We start from the raw sequence: 16248 nt of genomic DNA, 5'->3' as shown, positions 1-16248 counted from the left end.
ATCCCTTGGACAGAGGAGCCTGACAGGCTACTGTCCATGGGGGTCACAAAGGGTCAGACACGACTGCAGTGACTTAGCATGCTCTTGAGATGAAACACTTATAAGAAAAGGGTCGGAAGCTATAGAAACTTCCAGATGCCAATGCCACTGAGTTGACAAATAAGTGCAAAATCTGCTCTTCCTTCCTTCTTAGAAACACAAAAGGAAAATCAGCCACACAGACCAAACTGCCCCTCCAGGTTTCTGTCTGCAGGAAAACAGGATTAGCCTCTCCCCAAAACTAGACAGCATATTAAAAGTGCAGAGACATTACTCTGCCAACAAAGGTCCATCTAGTCAAGGCTATGGTTTTTCCAGTACTCATGTATGGATGTGAGAGTTGGACTATAAAGAAAGCTGAGCGCCAAAGAATTGATGCTTTAGAACTATGGCGTTGGAGAAGACTCTTGAGAGTCCCTTGGACTGCAAGGAGATCCAACCAGTCTATCCTAAAAGAGATCAGTCCTGACTATTCATTGGAAGGACTGATGTTGAAGCTGAAACTCCAACACTTTGGTCAGCTGATGTGAAGAGCTGACTCATCTGAAAAGACCCTGATGCTGGGAAAGATTGAAGGCAGGAGGAGAAGGGGATGACAAAGGATGAGATGGCTGGATGGCATCACCAACTCAATGGACATGAGTTTGAGTAAACTCCGGGAGTTGGTGATGGACAGGGAGGCCTGGTGTGCTGCGGTCCATGGGGTTGCAGAGTCGGACACGACTGAGTGACTGAACTGAACTGAAAAGCCTCAGTCACAGGAAACATCTTCAGGGGCCTCTCTCTCAGCTCTTCTGCGCACACCTGTGGAGTCAGAACCTCAAGGAGGAGCCAGAGGAGCACGCTGGTCCCGTTGTGCGCGCTGTACTCACCTGGGCCTCCGGGGGGCCGCCTTCATCTCGGATCAGCAGCAGATAGCTTTGTCCGTCGACGACAATCTCTTTCTTGAATCTGCCACCTGCCACACACACACAAAACACCTTGTTACCCAGGAAAGACAGAGCGTGGGGAGGGCGAACAGACGTGGGCTTCGCTTGTGGGAAAATACACCCTAGACTGCGGCCCTGGATGCAGCGCTGAGTGTTTTAGGAGTAGCTTCAGATCTGTCTCCAGCAGCCAGTGGGCTTTGCAAGGACTACTGCCACTCCAGATTCCAATAGCCATCTTTAACCAGGATCGTCTGGGGGCAGAGCACGCAGGCTCCACGCGAGGCCAGGATCGCTGGTGGCTCAGGAGGGGGAGTGCTCCTGCGGGCTTTGTGTGTGGGTTCGGGATGTCTCTCCCGCCCTGGGAACCCTGCTGACACGGAGTCCAGAAACGGAGAGCACCGAAATTCAGCATTCTCTCCTTGGGTTCAGGAGACCGAAACCAAATTTTCATGTGCTGTGAACAGGGAGGGGGGCGGCCTGGTCTCCACCACGTGGGCGAATCCCAGGGCTTAGAGTCTCTGTATTCTCCTCAAGGGAAACCCAGTTCTTGAAACGCACACACAGAACAGCATGGGGATGGCGTGTCCGGGTTCACAGGGCACAAGGGGACGGGCTGCTACCACACACGGTTAGACAGAAACTACGGACGACACCTGCGCGAGACAGAGGGGGGCAGCTGGCGACAGACAGCGTTAGAGACCACGCTGGGTTAGGAGCGGGGAGCCCCGGGCCCCCTCCGGAACGCCGGCGGGGGCGGGGGACGGCCACGTGGACGGGGCAGGCGCTGACCCCTCCAGCACCTCCCCTCGGCGTCCAGGGTCGGACTGCCAGCCCTTCCTCTGGACAGCGGGAAATACACACACCGCTGGGCTCCTCTGCCACCCCAGAGCCAGACCACCTCTCCACCTTCTGCGCGCTGCGCCCACCCCGGTCAGCCCTATCCCCGGGCTTGGGAATTCGCGGTCTCAAAGAGAGGAACGCGGCTCATTTCAACTCCCCGGCCACAGGGGCCTTCCAGAAATACCAGCGAACTGAAAACTCCCAGCAACTGGACGCCTCCCGAGAACCACGCTGCCAGAACATCCCCTCCGGCCCCAGAGGCTGTGGGTCGAGTTCCTTGCTAGCCCGAGTCACATCTAGTTCGGCGCCACAGTGACCCCTGGACCATGCCGGCCTTCCCTCCCAGAGTTCCGGGGTTTGGGCCACCCGGAAGAAGGATCGGAGGCCTGCAGGTGGGCTGAGGCCCCGTGAGGCTGGGGTGGGGGGCTGGATGGGAGGTCACAGGGGTAAGTGAGCACGCACACACACACGGGGTAAGTGAGCACGCACGTACGCACGCACAGCCACGCCGACTCGGGCCCCCCTGTAACGGGCAAGACGCGCTTGCTTACACAGCAAAACTCAAACACCGAAGAAAGCCTTCCAGCATGAAGACGGATAAACCCTCATTTTGGTCCCCCTCACTGTTGGTACGGAAAAAAAAAAAGAAGGCGCACTCCGTGGAGAAGCGCTGGAAGGACACACAGGTGATGGCGCTGTGACAGCGCGTGCGCACTGGACCAGAGGCCTGCGCGTGCGCTTCCGGCTCTGGGTGGACCCACAGTGGGGTCCCTGCGCCCCCGCAGCTCTGCAAACAGAAGGCGCCGTGAACCCTGGCATCTTAGCACACGCGGAGGCCGGCCGCTGCCTCGTGAACACAGGTTCCACCTCCACCAGGCCGCCCAGCCGCCCCAGGCATGCTGGGCTCCCGTGGCCAATTCCTCACCGATCTGCGGGGTCTCTAAGGCAGGAGGGGGAGTTCCCGCAGGACCAGCACCCCTCTGCTGCCAGCCGCCACCCCCACTTCCCTGGGGAGCTAGCACCCGGCTCCCCAGGAGTGACGCCTGCCGTTGGCCCTGCCCCTCCCCTGGTCTCTGCGCCCTCTGTCTTACAGGGTAAGCACTCGATGGATTTCACATCTCCTGTTTCATTCACCTTCTTTGATATGTTTTTGTAGAGTTACCTTTACAAGTATGTGTCCAGATGAGTAGATCACAATATTAACGTTAAGCAAGGTTTGCTCAGAGTTCTTTCTGCTCCTCTGTAACCACAAGCAAAGGCCTCTGGATCTAATTTGCATCAGATCTAAAAGGGCGGGGTGATTGTCTTCTCCATCCCTAAGGACACTTCCCATTCTAAAAATCACTATATATTATTCTCCTCTAAAATATGTACTTAGTATGTCTCTTAAATATTTCACAATTGCAAATATTAGACACTTGCAGTGGACTTGTGTGTGTTTTCTGGGGTTGTATGTACATCAGGAAACAAATGAAACACTCAAATGCATTTGCCATGAACCCAAAGGTTTGATAATTAGGTAAGAATCAGCCAGGTGTTTAAGCACCCAGATTGCAAGAAAGAATATGATTAATAAGGTTATATGTAAACAGTAAGCTCCTACTGCTGGTAGACTGTCAGGCTCAATGGGAACACAGATCACTGAGTACTGCAGAAACAAGCCCAGCAGGTAAATAAAAGAAGACTTTAAAAGCCATTTTCTATAGTTTACTTTAGAGACACAAAGGGAAAAGGCCTTGGGATGAAGGCGTGGGTGGCAGCAAGCTGGTTTACACTCATCAGGGGCCATTGCCCTTGTTTTGTGAAATTCAAACCCACCATCTGATCCTAGCCATTGGATCTCTTCCTACTGTAATGTTAGAGCACACCACCAAACTCTACGTCCAATTTCATGTTTAATGTAGATTTATAAATGCCTGTTTTCTAATCTGATTTCCAATAAAGTCATCCCTCGGAATCCACAGGGGGCTGCTTCCAAAATCCCCTACATAAAATGGTGAAGAATTTTCACATTACCTACGCACATCCTCTTGTATACTTTAAGTCATCTACAGATTACTTATAATATGTAATACAGTGTAAATACCATGTAAAGAGCTTTAAGTACAACATAAATGCTATGTAAATAGTTGCCAGCATGAGACGAATTAAAGTTTTGCTTTTTGAAAACTTCCTGTAATTTTTTTTTCCCCCCCACATGTTTCGGATCCATGGTTGACTGAATCTGTGGATACAGAACTATCTACACAGAGAAATGGCTATATCTCCCTGCGGGTCTGTTTGACCCAACTTTGCAACCACGGCCCCACCCTATAAACTTGTTACATGAACAACTGTCAGCCTTCTCTGACTGCCAAATACTATTACATAACCTTAAATCTCCCAAGGGATCATCTTATTTTCAGAAAGTGCGCCCAAACCTGACCCCCGTATTGGGAGCCCGACAGGCACTTGGCTCAGCCCACCTGCCCACAGGTGTGCAGGGTCCCCTGCACCGCTGTTTACCCACCGAGTCCCCGGGGAAGGCAGGGCTCTCTGTACCTGTGGTGACAACTCCATGAGAAGGGAAAACAGAGAGCACTCCTGCACTTTGGTCGATTCCTTCCAAAGATGGCTTGTGACCAGCAGAGGCAGACAGCACCACGCTCACACAGGTACAGATGGGTGAGCAGAATCAAGTTCGTCTCTGCGCTTTGGTTTTCTTGAGTTTCACTGAGCACCAAGATCGCGTGCATCTCACGGGCACACAGAAAGGGGACGTTCTTCCTGCCTAAGTTCAACCTCATGCCTGTGCTTGCTCAGTTATGTTCAACTCTCCTGCAACCCCATGGACTGTAGCCTTCCCAGGCACCTCTGTCCATGGGATACTCGGGGCAAGAATACTGGAGCGGGTTGACCATTTCCTCCTCCAGGGGAATTTTCCCAACCCAGGGATCTAACCTGCATCTCCTGCATTGGCAGGTGGGTAATTTACCACTGAGCCACCTGGGAAGCCCCACGTGTAATTTTTTAAATTTCAGGTTCATTCAACGGTTAGTTCTCAATTTCCACCCAGAAAACTGCCCTGGGAGCCTCTGCTGCCCTTGAGCTTGAATTCTTAGGCGGGTCAAGGTAAAAGGTAGACCTGAATGTACCAAGAAGCAGGGATGCTGACATGGATGTGTTACGAAAAACTTACCGGAGAGAAAAGATCAGTTTTTTTTTTTTAATATCTTAAAAAAAGACTTAAAGGAGTCTGTTACAATCCACTGTGCTGTGCTTAGCCAGTCAGTCGTGTCCGACTCTGTGACCTTTTGGACTCTTTGGAGCCCACAAAGCTCCTCTGTCCATGGGATTTTCCAGGCAAGAATTCTGGTGTGGGTTGCCATCCCCATCTGCGGGGTATAATCCACTGGTGACCAATTACTCTCAAGATTTCAAGGTTACTCCTGCATCCTGGTCTCACGCTGGGGGAACCAGTTTTGAATCTGGGATGCTGATATAGGTCAAAACAGCTGAGTTCCCTCTACTCTTTAAACTTGAGCTAAGCAGGAACAATGGAATCTTGTTAAATATAGGGGTGGTCCACATCAAGAGAGGTATAACCGTCTCACTTGGGTTGGCATTTCTGCTTTAACAAGGGAAAAAAGAAAACCGAATTTTCCTGTTACCAAAAAAAAAAAAAAAGTTTTGTTGGCAGTAAACACTCCCAACAGATGTTTGACATTTCTATTCTTTTGGCTAATTGGACTAAAAATTATTAACATATCATTAACAGGTCTCCAAGAAACAGCAAGCCTTATACTTTATAGTTTACAAAGCACTTCTCTTCCCATTTCATCTCATCCTCCTCACAGCATCTTATGGTGCAAATACCACCAGGAACACCCACATCTAACTGGGTGGATGTTCAGACACTGACCAATCTGCCCCCCCGCCCCCCAGACAGGAGGGGGAGAGACCCAAACCCACGCACGCCGCCTGGTTCTCACGTCTTCTCTCTCTGTGTGGACTTCTGCTGAGACAGTTCATGGCACACACTATCTGCAAAAGAGCCTGGAAGCCTTCATGTAACTCCCTACACCCACAGGGCAACACCAAGGATGCAGGTGGTGGGGTGTGTCTCTTCGTCGATCCACTCACCACCATGGAAGGGAGCTGTCTTCAGCTGCAAATGATAGTCTGCCCTGTGCCTGCTGGCTAAGTCACTTAGTGTCTGACTTTGCGACCCCATGGACTGGAGCCCACCAGGCTCCCTCTGTCCCTGGGGATTCTCCAGGCAAGAATACTGGTGTGGGTTGCCATGCCCTCCTCCGGGGGATCTTCCCAACCCAGGGATGGAACCTTCTTCTCTTATGTCTCCTGCATTGGCAGGCAGGTTCTTTACCATTAGCGCCACCTGGGAACCCTTAGGAGACTTAGTGCTTAGGAGACTAAAAAGAAACAGACCTGCGAACACTTTTTGTGATAGGGAAAACACCTTTGTATTCTGTTACAAGTTTATCACGAAAGGGATACTGCCTCAAAGATTAAATGATACATAACGGCCCATCTCTGGGAACCCTGCCTCCCAGGTAATGAGCATTAAGCAAAAATACCTGTGTTTAGCTCACAGGAAACATCCTGAACAGGTCCACCTGTGAATAACCGCAGACAGGAAGAAATTAACACAGCCCCCTGCAGAGGCTGATCCTTGCTGTTGTTCAGTTGCTAAGTACTGGCCTTCAGTCCTGACACCCTCTCCGGGGCCCCAGGTCAGGAGCACCTGATTTTCCTAGAGGGACGGTTTCGAGATTCTTATTGTTTCTGACATCTGCCCAAAACATTCTTCTTACTTAGCCTAGTAATATAATAGAGTATCTATCTGCGAAGGGGGTCATCTCCTAATTATTTAGGACTGGTAAGATGAGAGGAATACACTGGAGACAACAATGAATCTTTTCATTTCTCCCTGGGAGAACATAAAAAATTTAATCATGTGCCAAAAATTTCTTAAAATGCATTTCGCTCTTTGATAAAAATAGTGAAGCCCAGTACCTATCGCTGAGATTTTGGGGAAGTTTTGTATCATGACTTTTAAAAGAATTTTGGATCATATATTTACACTGGGAAAGAAGTTTTATTGGTAACATATTCGATTACAAAATTTAACCAAATCAGACTTCATTTCCTCTGCCAATTTTTTAAAAAAAACTTACATTGTTTTTAAAAAAATCGAGGGGGGGAGGACGACTATAAAAATGTACTAAGAGTAAGGATTCAATTAATGTATGGTGATTGGTAAGTTAGTTCACAGGTGAAACGCTGGCAGTTATGACTTAAGGTGAAATGGAATTTAACACAAAGGCTATGGTCTTCAACAACTTCATTCCATCTAGACCTGAGTACAGCAAAGACGAAAGATCAGGAAAGAAGTCAAAGTTCCAGGGTAAGAAGAAAAATTCAAATTTTGCTGTAACGGAATTTTCCTTTCTCCCATTTCCAATAAAAGAGGTGGGCGAGGGGAGGGGGGTTGAGGTAGTTAAAAACCAGGAAAAAAAATTCACCATCGATCAAGAAAAGATGCAAAGCGTCACATAAGCAACCTTGAAATCACTGGCCTTAAGAATAAAAAGGAGCGGGGAGCGGGGGGCGGGGGTGGGGGGGGAGTGGGTAAAAAGGAGGAGACTTCCTTGGTGGTCCAGTGGTTAAGAATCCGCCTGCTAATGCGGTAGACACGGGTTCCATCCCTGGTCCCAGAAGATCCCACATGCCGCAAAGCAACTAAGCTCTTGAGCCGCAAACACTGAAGCCTGCTCACCCGAGAGCCCATGCTCTGCAATGAGAAGCCTCGGCAAGGAGAAGCCGGCACACAACAGGAGAGCAACCCGCAAGCAGGACCGCAGAGCCGGGTGGGGAGGGGCTCCTGGTCCCCGAGGGAGGAGGGATGCTATGCCGGGAGCAGAAGGGTCTTCCTGTCCCGGCCCGACCGCGGGGAGGCTCCGAGATGAGCAAAGTGTCTGCAACACCCAGACGGCATGGAGGGGCCCCAGGAGGAACAGCACCCACACCCTCCCACCCCTCACGGCGCCGGGCGCCCAGCAGGTTCCTGGGGAGCAGTGGCCTGCCTGTAACAGCAGCTCACCTTGGTCTGGAGGGGACGCCCTCAGAGGACAAAGGGACTCATGTTATACTGAGATTCTCAGGGAAGGGAGCACCCAGCCTCAGCCCCGTGTCCAGCACTTCCCGGCAGGGGGCAGGGGTGGATTTCGGAGGTCCGGGGAAACGGGAGTGGACAGAGTGGGCCAGCCCTCTGGTCCAGAGAGGTCTCCTCTAGCCTGTGTCCTGTTTCCCCAGGAAACCTGATGCCGGTGGGGGGGGCTTCCCGGACCACACCGGGGACGATTCCTAGCTACGAAGCCCTCAGGCAGCCGCAGCCAGCGTGAACCGCCTGAGAAGCGCATGCGTCCTTGCACTGGACTGCCGTCGGGACCCTGCCGATCTCAGGAAAAAGAAGAAAAGGAGGAAAAAACGGGCAGAGGACTGTGGGAGTTTCCTGGTGGCCTAGTGGTTAGGATTGTGGGCTTTCAACTGCTGTGGCCAGGGTACAATCCTTGCTCAGGCAACCGAGATCCTGCGAGCTGCGTGGCATGGCCAAAAAAATTTTTTACAGGGTCAGTGGGAGAGAGTTGCAAAGGAGCCTGCAAAACCCAAAGGGCAGATGGAAAAGAAAATAAAACTCAAAAAGCAGAAGGAAATCCCTTCCAGTGGCTTCCCTCCCTGATGCCACTTATTAACAGGCAGCTTAACAAGACCAGAGCTCCAGGAGAAGAATCTGAAACAGCGTTGAGAAGAGATGGAAGCCTCTAGAACGGAGGACCAAACCGGCATTTTGGAACAAATGAATAAAATGTGGAGAAGTAAGGGAGAGAAGAAAACACCGCTCCAAGCTGAAATTCTGACAAGGAGGAACGGCAGGAAATAAACTCCATCAAGGAGATGAAAAGCCGGAAGTTAACTGACAGGAAGACAAAGGAAACTAAGGAAAGGAGAAGTGCTGCTTCTGACAACAAATGCCCAACTAGAGAACTCGGGGGTGAAGGACAGAGGGACTGTCCTGAAATGCAGGAAGACACGAACCTGCAGATCAAAAGAGCATGCGATCTTCCAGGAGAAGACGACAGAGACTCTCTAAGGATGGAGCCTCGGAGGCCCTGTGAAGAGGTGTCACGCCAGTCAAGGTGGGGGCTCTTATCCTGCAGCGGGGTTCAAGGTGTACCCCCAGGAACATTCTCCAGAGCCTCTGTAGGGGATTGGAAAATGGCCAGTGTAGTATTTTTAAAGAAATGTACAACTGGTTCTGAACCTGTGACAGTAACAAGCAACTTGCACTGACAAGTATGTTACACTCCAACCCACAGACGAAGATAGTGGCGCTGGCTGCATCAGGTAACCTCTCTGCAAAGGCAGAACCCACTGCTGGGGTGTGGGGAGGGTTGCACCATCACCCCAGCCTTCTAAAAACCAGCAACCTGCTTTGGGACATGTCCCATCTTCTTGGGAGGGACAAGCCAGGTACATATGCAGTGAGTTTTTTGTGAGATGCAAGTCAGTTAAGTAGCAACAATCAAATAGTTACCAGCTGACTCCTGGGGATGTCACTGTGCCTTTAGTGAGCACCATGGTCCATGGGGGCCCTGCCTGAACAGCTCTAGGGAATGAGGCTGGCTGATTTTTTATTAATTCAACCTGGAATTCCAAGAATCTCACTGTTCCTACTGCTTCAACACTTCTGGATCTACGTCATGGAAGAGTAACCTTGAAATGGCAGATGAAGTGAATATATCTTTGAAGTGTCACTTGTGTAGTTCAGGTTTTCTTGACATCAAGTACATACAAGCCAAAATTAACTGGATGAAAAGGCAGATGTAAAACGGAACAGGAGACCCTAAAGCCCTATTTTGTGTTTATAAAAACAGCTTCATTGCCATCCCTGACAAGCAGTGAATCAAATTTATAAACTAGAACTTGTACAAGTTTTATTAATGGAACAGCGCAAGGTATCAGAGGGCTACTTAAAACGTTTCATAAAAGTGGTACTGCTGCTCAAAAAGAAATCGGAAATTAATGTTTAAGGAAGTGGCTTGTTGCTCAATAGTTATACTGAACTTCCTTACATCTTAACTTCAAGAGCTTTGAGGAAAACGTAAATTGGCAGCTTAACATGTGAAACCTGTTAAGAGCTCTCCCCTTCAAACACCACCTTTTCAAGACCACAGTAAATACGGAAGTCCTGGGCAGGAGTCGGCTGGCTGATCGTCATCTACTAAGGATAGACCGAATTCCACCTTCATTACATTTTATTAGCTTTTCCTCTGCGGGAGGAAAAAAAAAAGGTGGGGGGCTTCCCTGGTAGCTCAATGGTGAAGAATCCGCCTGCCAGTGCAGGAGACTCGGGTTCCATCCCTGGCTCAAGAAGAGCCCCTGGAGGAGGGCATGGCAACCCACTCCAGTATTCTTACCTGCAGAATTCCATGGACAGAGGAGCCTGGCGGGCTACAGTCCATGGGGTTGCAAAGAGTTGGACACAACTAGAGACTGAACAACAATGACAAAACAACCATCTGCAAAAACCCCACTAAAACTGCTGTAAGATAGCATGATCACAACAAAACATGTCTCTGTAATCATGGCTGCAGAATCTCAGATACTGCAGAGAGTAAACCACGCCCTGCAGCATCAGTAACCCCAGAAGGCAGGCAGGTCCCAGAGCCCAAAGCATTCTTTCTCTTGTGACGGTGTCCAAGCCCTCTACGGTGGAAAGGGGACACTCGCTGCACAGACAACCTGGACTCTGCCGTCCTCAGCTCACGCTCTAGGTGTGATGCCAACACCTGGGCATGTAGCCTGTTCCCTTGGGCTCGGGGCCCCGGACCCACTTAGGCTGCCCTGGCTCCACATGCTGGGACTCTCCTGCAAAACTGTCTTGGGAAGCTAGAGCCCGCCCCCTACCCCCAAAGTTCAAACACTATCCTTCTACGAACTGGGTGCTTCTCCCAATAACTCAGCGGCTGTTCCAAAATGGACAGGCAGCCTGCACGGTCCAAACCTCAGGAGACTTGGGGTGACCAGAGGTCTCACTGAGGCCCCTGAATCTGGCAGCTGAGCCATTAAGCTTGGCTCTCGGGACAGACACACACTCTGCTGTCCTGAGAGTGGAGGCTGATAGAGAAGCCTGGTGGGCTACAGCCCGTGGGGCCACAAAGAGTCAGACTGAGCAATTAACACACATGTGGTGTGTTCCTAACCTTAGCTGGGGACTTCCACCTCAGCAAGTGATGCCGGGAACACAGTGAACAAGACAGTATTTTTTTTTTTTTAATATATATTTTCTTGGCCACATTGCACAGTTTGTGGGATCTTAGTTCTCGACCAGGAATGTAACCCACACCCCTGGAATTGGAAGCGTGGAGTCAACCACTGGACAGCCAGGGAAGTCCCCAGGATTTCTGACTGTCAAGGCTAGGAGGAGAAAAAGGAAAAGGATGAGGAGAGCCGGCTGGGTGGGAAATGGGAGGGGACTGGGCACCAGGAACAGACACAGTCCGTGTCCCCCAGAACATACTGGGAACCCCCTGAGCAGATGAGGCAGGGGGGCGTCTGGTTTTGAATCAGCTCTCAGAAAGAGAAAATAGCCATTTCTCCAAAATGATGGGCACCTCCATATATTAATAGAATCTAATATTCAGGTGCTCCTCGGAGCGATTGTGGGTTCAGCTCCAGACCACCACAATAAAACATCGCAATAAAGTGAGTCACAAGAACTTGGAAGGTTCCCAGTGCATGTAAGTTATGTACTGTACTGTCATAGTCTTTTATGCGTTCAACCGCATTATGTTTTAAAAAGCCAACATAAGTACCTTAATTTTAAACAACTGCTAAAAAAAGGCTGACCAAATCACCTAAGCCATCAGCCAGCCACAACCTTTTTGCCAGAGAAGAGCTTGAAATATTGCAAGAACTATCAAAATATGGCACAGAGACATGAAGGGAACAAACGCTGCTGGGAAAAACAGTGCTAACAACTCACTCGATGCAAGGTAGCCGCAAAACTTCAATTTGTTCTTTAAAAAAAAAAAAATGCGGTATCTGAGAAGCGTCAATAAAACGAGGGATGGCTGAGAGACCGAAGAGGGAGGCTGCTGGCTGGACACCCAGTGCCGACTGCCAGGGCTGTACGTGAACCTTCCAGCATCGACTCCTGTCTCTGAAACAGTCTGGTGGTAAATGGAATATATTTAGTGGTGCACATCTGTTTCCTTGGGCGAAAATGTACTTAAGGTTATTTATTTTTAGTGTCCTGCGCATTTATTTTAAGCATCAAAAAGGACAAATTACACAAAGGCGTGCAGCTGCAGGACACAGAGCCGACCTGCTCACCTGGCGGCTTTAAACGAGGCCAGATCCCCCGGCCGGGGCCCGAGACGTGTCCAGGGCCAGCGCCTCCGCAAGGCAGGCGTGGGCTGGGCTGGGCTGGCCTGCACCCACCCGAGGCCGACAGACGTGACCGCTCTCAACTAGTGTTTCCTGGTGTGAAAAGAACTTATTTAAAAAAAAAAAAAATTTGTGTCACGTGAACTCTATTTTTGAACACACGATTTAAAAATAAACATAGAACTGTCGGTTCACACACAATCCTCTGCATGTAACTCAGGTGTTTGTTTTGAGAAGACTAAAACGGGCTGGTGGCCGTGAGGTGGGACCCCGTGGGGAAGCCCAGAGTCCTCTGCAGGTCAACCCACGACATGTGAACACACGGAAAGGCAGGGGTCGCAGACTGTCTCCGGGAGGGGTCGCCGGACAGTCAATACTCCAGGCCTTGTGGGCAGTAGCCTTGTTTGCCTGAGGCATTTTGTTTTTGTTTATTCTTACAAGCATTTAGAAATGCAACAATGCCCCCCCCACAAAGGTCTGGGGCCAGCCAGGAAGCCAGCACCTCCCCCTCCAGACTTGCTCCCCTGAGAGACTGCCCAGTGATGGTCCTGTTCTTGCCTTAAAAACTGGAGAGAGGAATCCAGGGTTTGCACTTAGCAAAAGACTTTAAAACTTTAAAAAAAAAAAAAAAGTACATGACCTATCACTTTGTATAAAAAGAGCAAAAAGGATTAGTTTATTAAATTTTTTCTTTACCTTCTAGGAGTAAGAAGACATAATAAACTACTGTCTGTCAAAAGCCCGTATATATGTAACGTGGTTGTTTTGTAAATACACGTTTGTGCAGACTGCAAAAAAAAAAGAAATGCACCAGTCCTTCGACATCACAGACTGGGGGTGACTGCTATGGGACAGCTGTCTGCCCTCAAGGTTCCTGCTGGGGATGAGGCCCTGAGTGTTGGGACTGTCACCTCCCATTTCTGAGGGTGGGGGGGGCTGGAACACTCTCAGGAACCGTCTCATTCCCCTGGAAACAGTGTCAGGACTCAGCAGAGGGCGTCCAGCCTGTGCGTCTTAGGACGAACACGCTGGCGGGCAGGAGGGGCGGTGTGCACCGGATGGCGTCAGCTCAGACAGACCCAACTGTTGTCTAACGTGCAGTTAAGTCCCGCTCTGACTGGTAGCTCAGTTGGTAAAGAACCCACCTTTAATGCAGGAGACCAGGTTCAATCCCTGGGTCGGGAAGGTCCCCTGGAGAGAGGAATGGCAACCCACTCCAGTATCCTTGCCTGGAGAATCCCACCGACAGAGGAGCCTGGTGGGCTACAGGCCATGGGGTTGCACAAGTTGGACATGACTTTGGGACTAAACCACCACTTGAAGCGCCAAAAAAAAAAAAAAAAAACCATCTTGAGACTTAACATTTCTCTAGAGAAGATGATCTGTCATTTTGACGGTGAAACTTTCAAGACCCCAGTCTCCTTTTTCCTATGAAGGAAGTGGTTTTGTCTGTCATCTTTGAAGTCAGGAGGTGTCTCAGGGAAGCCCCAGCTGTGTCCCCCAGCACACAGGCTACTATTGCGGGGCTCTGGGGGTCAAATGACACGATGGAGCGTGTGGAGATTGCCCGGGGACGCTTCCCGGGCGAAGCCAGCGCACACAGCTGCTCAGCCGACCAGGTGTAAATGCCACCTGGAACTGAAGCCATTCATCCTGAAGCCTCGTCTCCTCTCTGGAGCGCCCGCCCCGACCGCAGGCGCCTTGCCCAGCTCTCAGCGGGCCCTCGGTTTCCCCCTGAATTAATTATAACAATACAGGATGGTGTGTTCAGAGTTCCAAACAACCGGCTCAGAGACACATTTTGTCCTGCCAACTCTGTCCTTGCCAAAAACATAATCTCCTTACTCTTAATTTTACGGCCTTCTTTTTCTTGTTAAAAATGAAGCAGAACCTGCTTTCTCTTTATTTCTTTGAAGTGCCAGTGATAATTTTAGCCTTCTTCGCCTATTTTAAAGGCAACATCTGATCCTCAATATGGCTTACGTGCGAGGGGACAGAGTTATCTGGCAGGCTGTTTACACAGATCAGGAGGATGACAAGGGTCAGTGATAATGTCTATGGTTAGAGACCGAGTTAGCATCTGAAAGAATTAGGGAAGGTGGCTGAACCACTGCTTTACCTACTAAGCCAACCTACCAGAAGGCTCTTCATAAGGTTTCAGATACTCCTCATTAAAAAATTATCATGTACTTTTAATCACTTGGTTGCAAGTAACATGGTAAAATTATGTGGAAACACTGAACTGGCTAGAGTTCAAAACTCCTCAAATTTTATTAGCATTTACAGATTTCGTTCATTGGAACATTAACCAGCACCCAAGAATGCATTCAGAAATAGGCCTAACATCTGCTGAGCAGTGGTAGCTGACAAAAAAAATTTTTTTAAGTTTATTTGATTTGGAAAGGATTTTTGGAGCTGACGGTTTAAATGCATTTCGTATGTCCCAGAAAATAAGGCTGGTATTTACCACATGGCTTGTTTCTAAGTAACTAAGTAAACATTCGTTCTAAACAATTCATTTTTTTAAAAAAATGATTTAAGATACACAGGCTCCTGAGAAGGCTTTTATTGCCCTGACGATACGTGCATCTGTCGGGGAACAATTACAGGGCGTCCTCCAGGGACGCGGGGATTAACAGAGAGACATCCAGCTCGAGGTGACCTGACCGCAGCAGACCCCTGCTTCCAGAAGATGTGACCATGGCCAGCAAGTGACATCCCACCTAGGAACCGGTGGGGCACGGCGGCAAGCCCAGGGCCAGTGACCCTCGCGGGGCACCGTCCAGCTAGACACACTGGGGAGGAGAAGGCAAAGATGGGGGGCTCCTCACCCCCCAGGCACTGAGGCCACCTGCAACCAGAGAAGCTCCTGACCTCCCCCACAGCTCAGACAGCAACCCCACCCGGGGCGGGGCAAGAGAGAGAACCCACGGAACTCAGGCCCAATCCGCACCACCCGGGACGTGGTCAACTCACTATTTTTTTTTTTTTTTTACTTTTATTTATTTTTTATTTGGCTGTGCTGGGTCTCAGCTGTAGCACGAGGGGTCTTTGCTTGCAGCATGAGAACTCTCAGTTGCAGTATGTGGGATCTAGCTGCCTGACTTGGGGGATGGGCGGCGGTCAAACCCGGACCCCCCTGCATTGGCAGCACGGAATCTTAGCCACTGGACCACCAGGGAGGTCCCCAGCCCACTTTAAATTCTCTTCTTTTCTCTCGTTTCCATATGACCACGAGGTAGGTCCCAGGCATCTCACACAGAGCCCTACCGTCCTGACCTGAGCTGCGCCTAAAGCTGCTGGAATACCTTGGCTGGTCATGGGAGCCTGGTCAAGGACAGGCTGCCTGGGGCAGGGGCAGGGGGCGGGGGGTCACGATCTTGCTCCTGGTGGACGCGAGGTCCTGAAGTCACACCCATGAGAAGAGATGAGGAGGAAGGCTGTTTACCTGGAGCAGAAGACACAGCCCCAAAGCAGCAGAGCCCGTATGGGCCAGCTGTACACCCCTGGGCCCCAGCCAGCTCTGCGCCAGCGCCAAGCAGAGTCGTCCACGGGTTTACCCTCTCAGTCCCCGCAAATGACTCTCGGGAGGAAGAGGGGGCAAGGCCACATTCAGGCGGCTGGCTAACTCACCCTGGGCCTCCAGGACCAAGAGTTTAAGTGGCCGAGGCTTCAACCACGGGCATGTAAGTCGCGGGCCCTGGCACGGAGGCTCAGGGCTTCCAGGAGGAGGGCGGTCCCATCCCTGGGGACACTCAGGCATCCAGGCTGTAGTGTCGGGGGGAGGCGGCCCCCAACCCCAGCCATGAGACCCCCCACCCCAGCCGTGAGACCCCACGTCCCTGGATGCTCTGGGGCTCCCGGGTCACCAGCTCGCCTCTGTCCTGTCATCCTGCGCCATCCTTGAAATCACTCGGCCCTCCTCCCCCACCACACACCACGTGGGCCCACAGGCACTAAAGGCAGCACTGGGCATGTGCAGGTCCCT

The 16248-nt window shown here is 50.6% G+C and overlaps 1 protein-coding gene across 5 annotated transcripts in view; it reads right to left on the bottom strand.

Moving 5' to 3' along the window:
• The window catches only part of AGAP1 (ArfGAP with GTPase domain, ankyrin repeat and PH domain 1), a 574797-nt gene that overhangs the window by 352639 nt on the left and 205910 nt on the right, over positions 1–16248 (bottom strand). For all 5 annotated transcript variants that reach the window (XM_043462059.1, XM_043462060.1, XM_043462057.1 and 2 more), the window contains exon 4: positions 912–997. In XM_043462059.1, coding sequence (XP_043317994.1) covers positions 912–997 — 86 coding nt within the window. The remainder of the gene's footprint in view (positions 1–911; positions 998–16248) is intronic.

The sequence above is a fragment of the Cervus canadensis genome, chromosome 2, assembly GCF_019320065.1.
Source record: "Cervus canadensis isolate Bull #8, Minnesota chromosome 2, ASM1932006v1, whole genome shotgun sequence".
NCBI lineage: Eukaryota > Metazoa > Chordata > Mammalia > Artiodactyla > Cervidae > Cervus > Cervus canadensis.
Note: the sequence above shows the minus strand (reverse complement) of the source record. Positions and strands in the feature narration are given on the sequence as shown.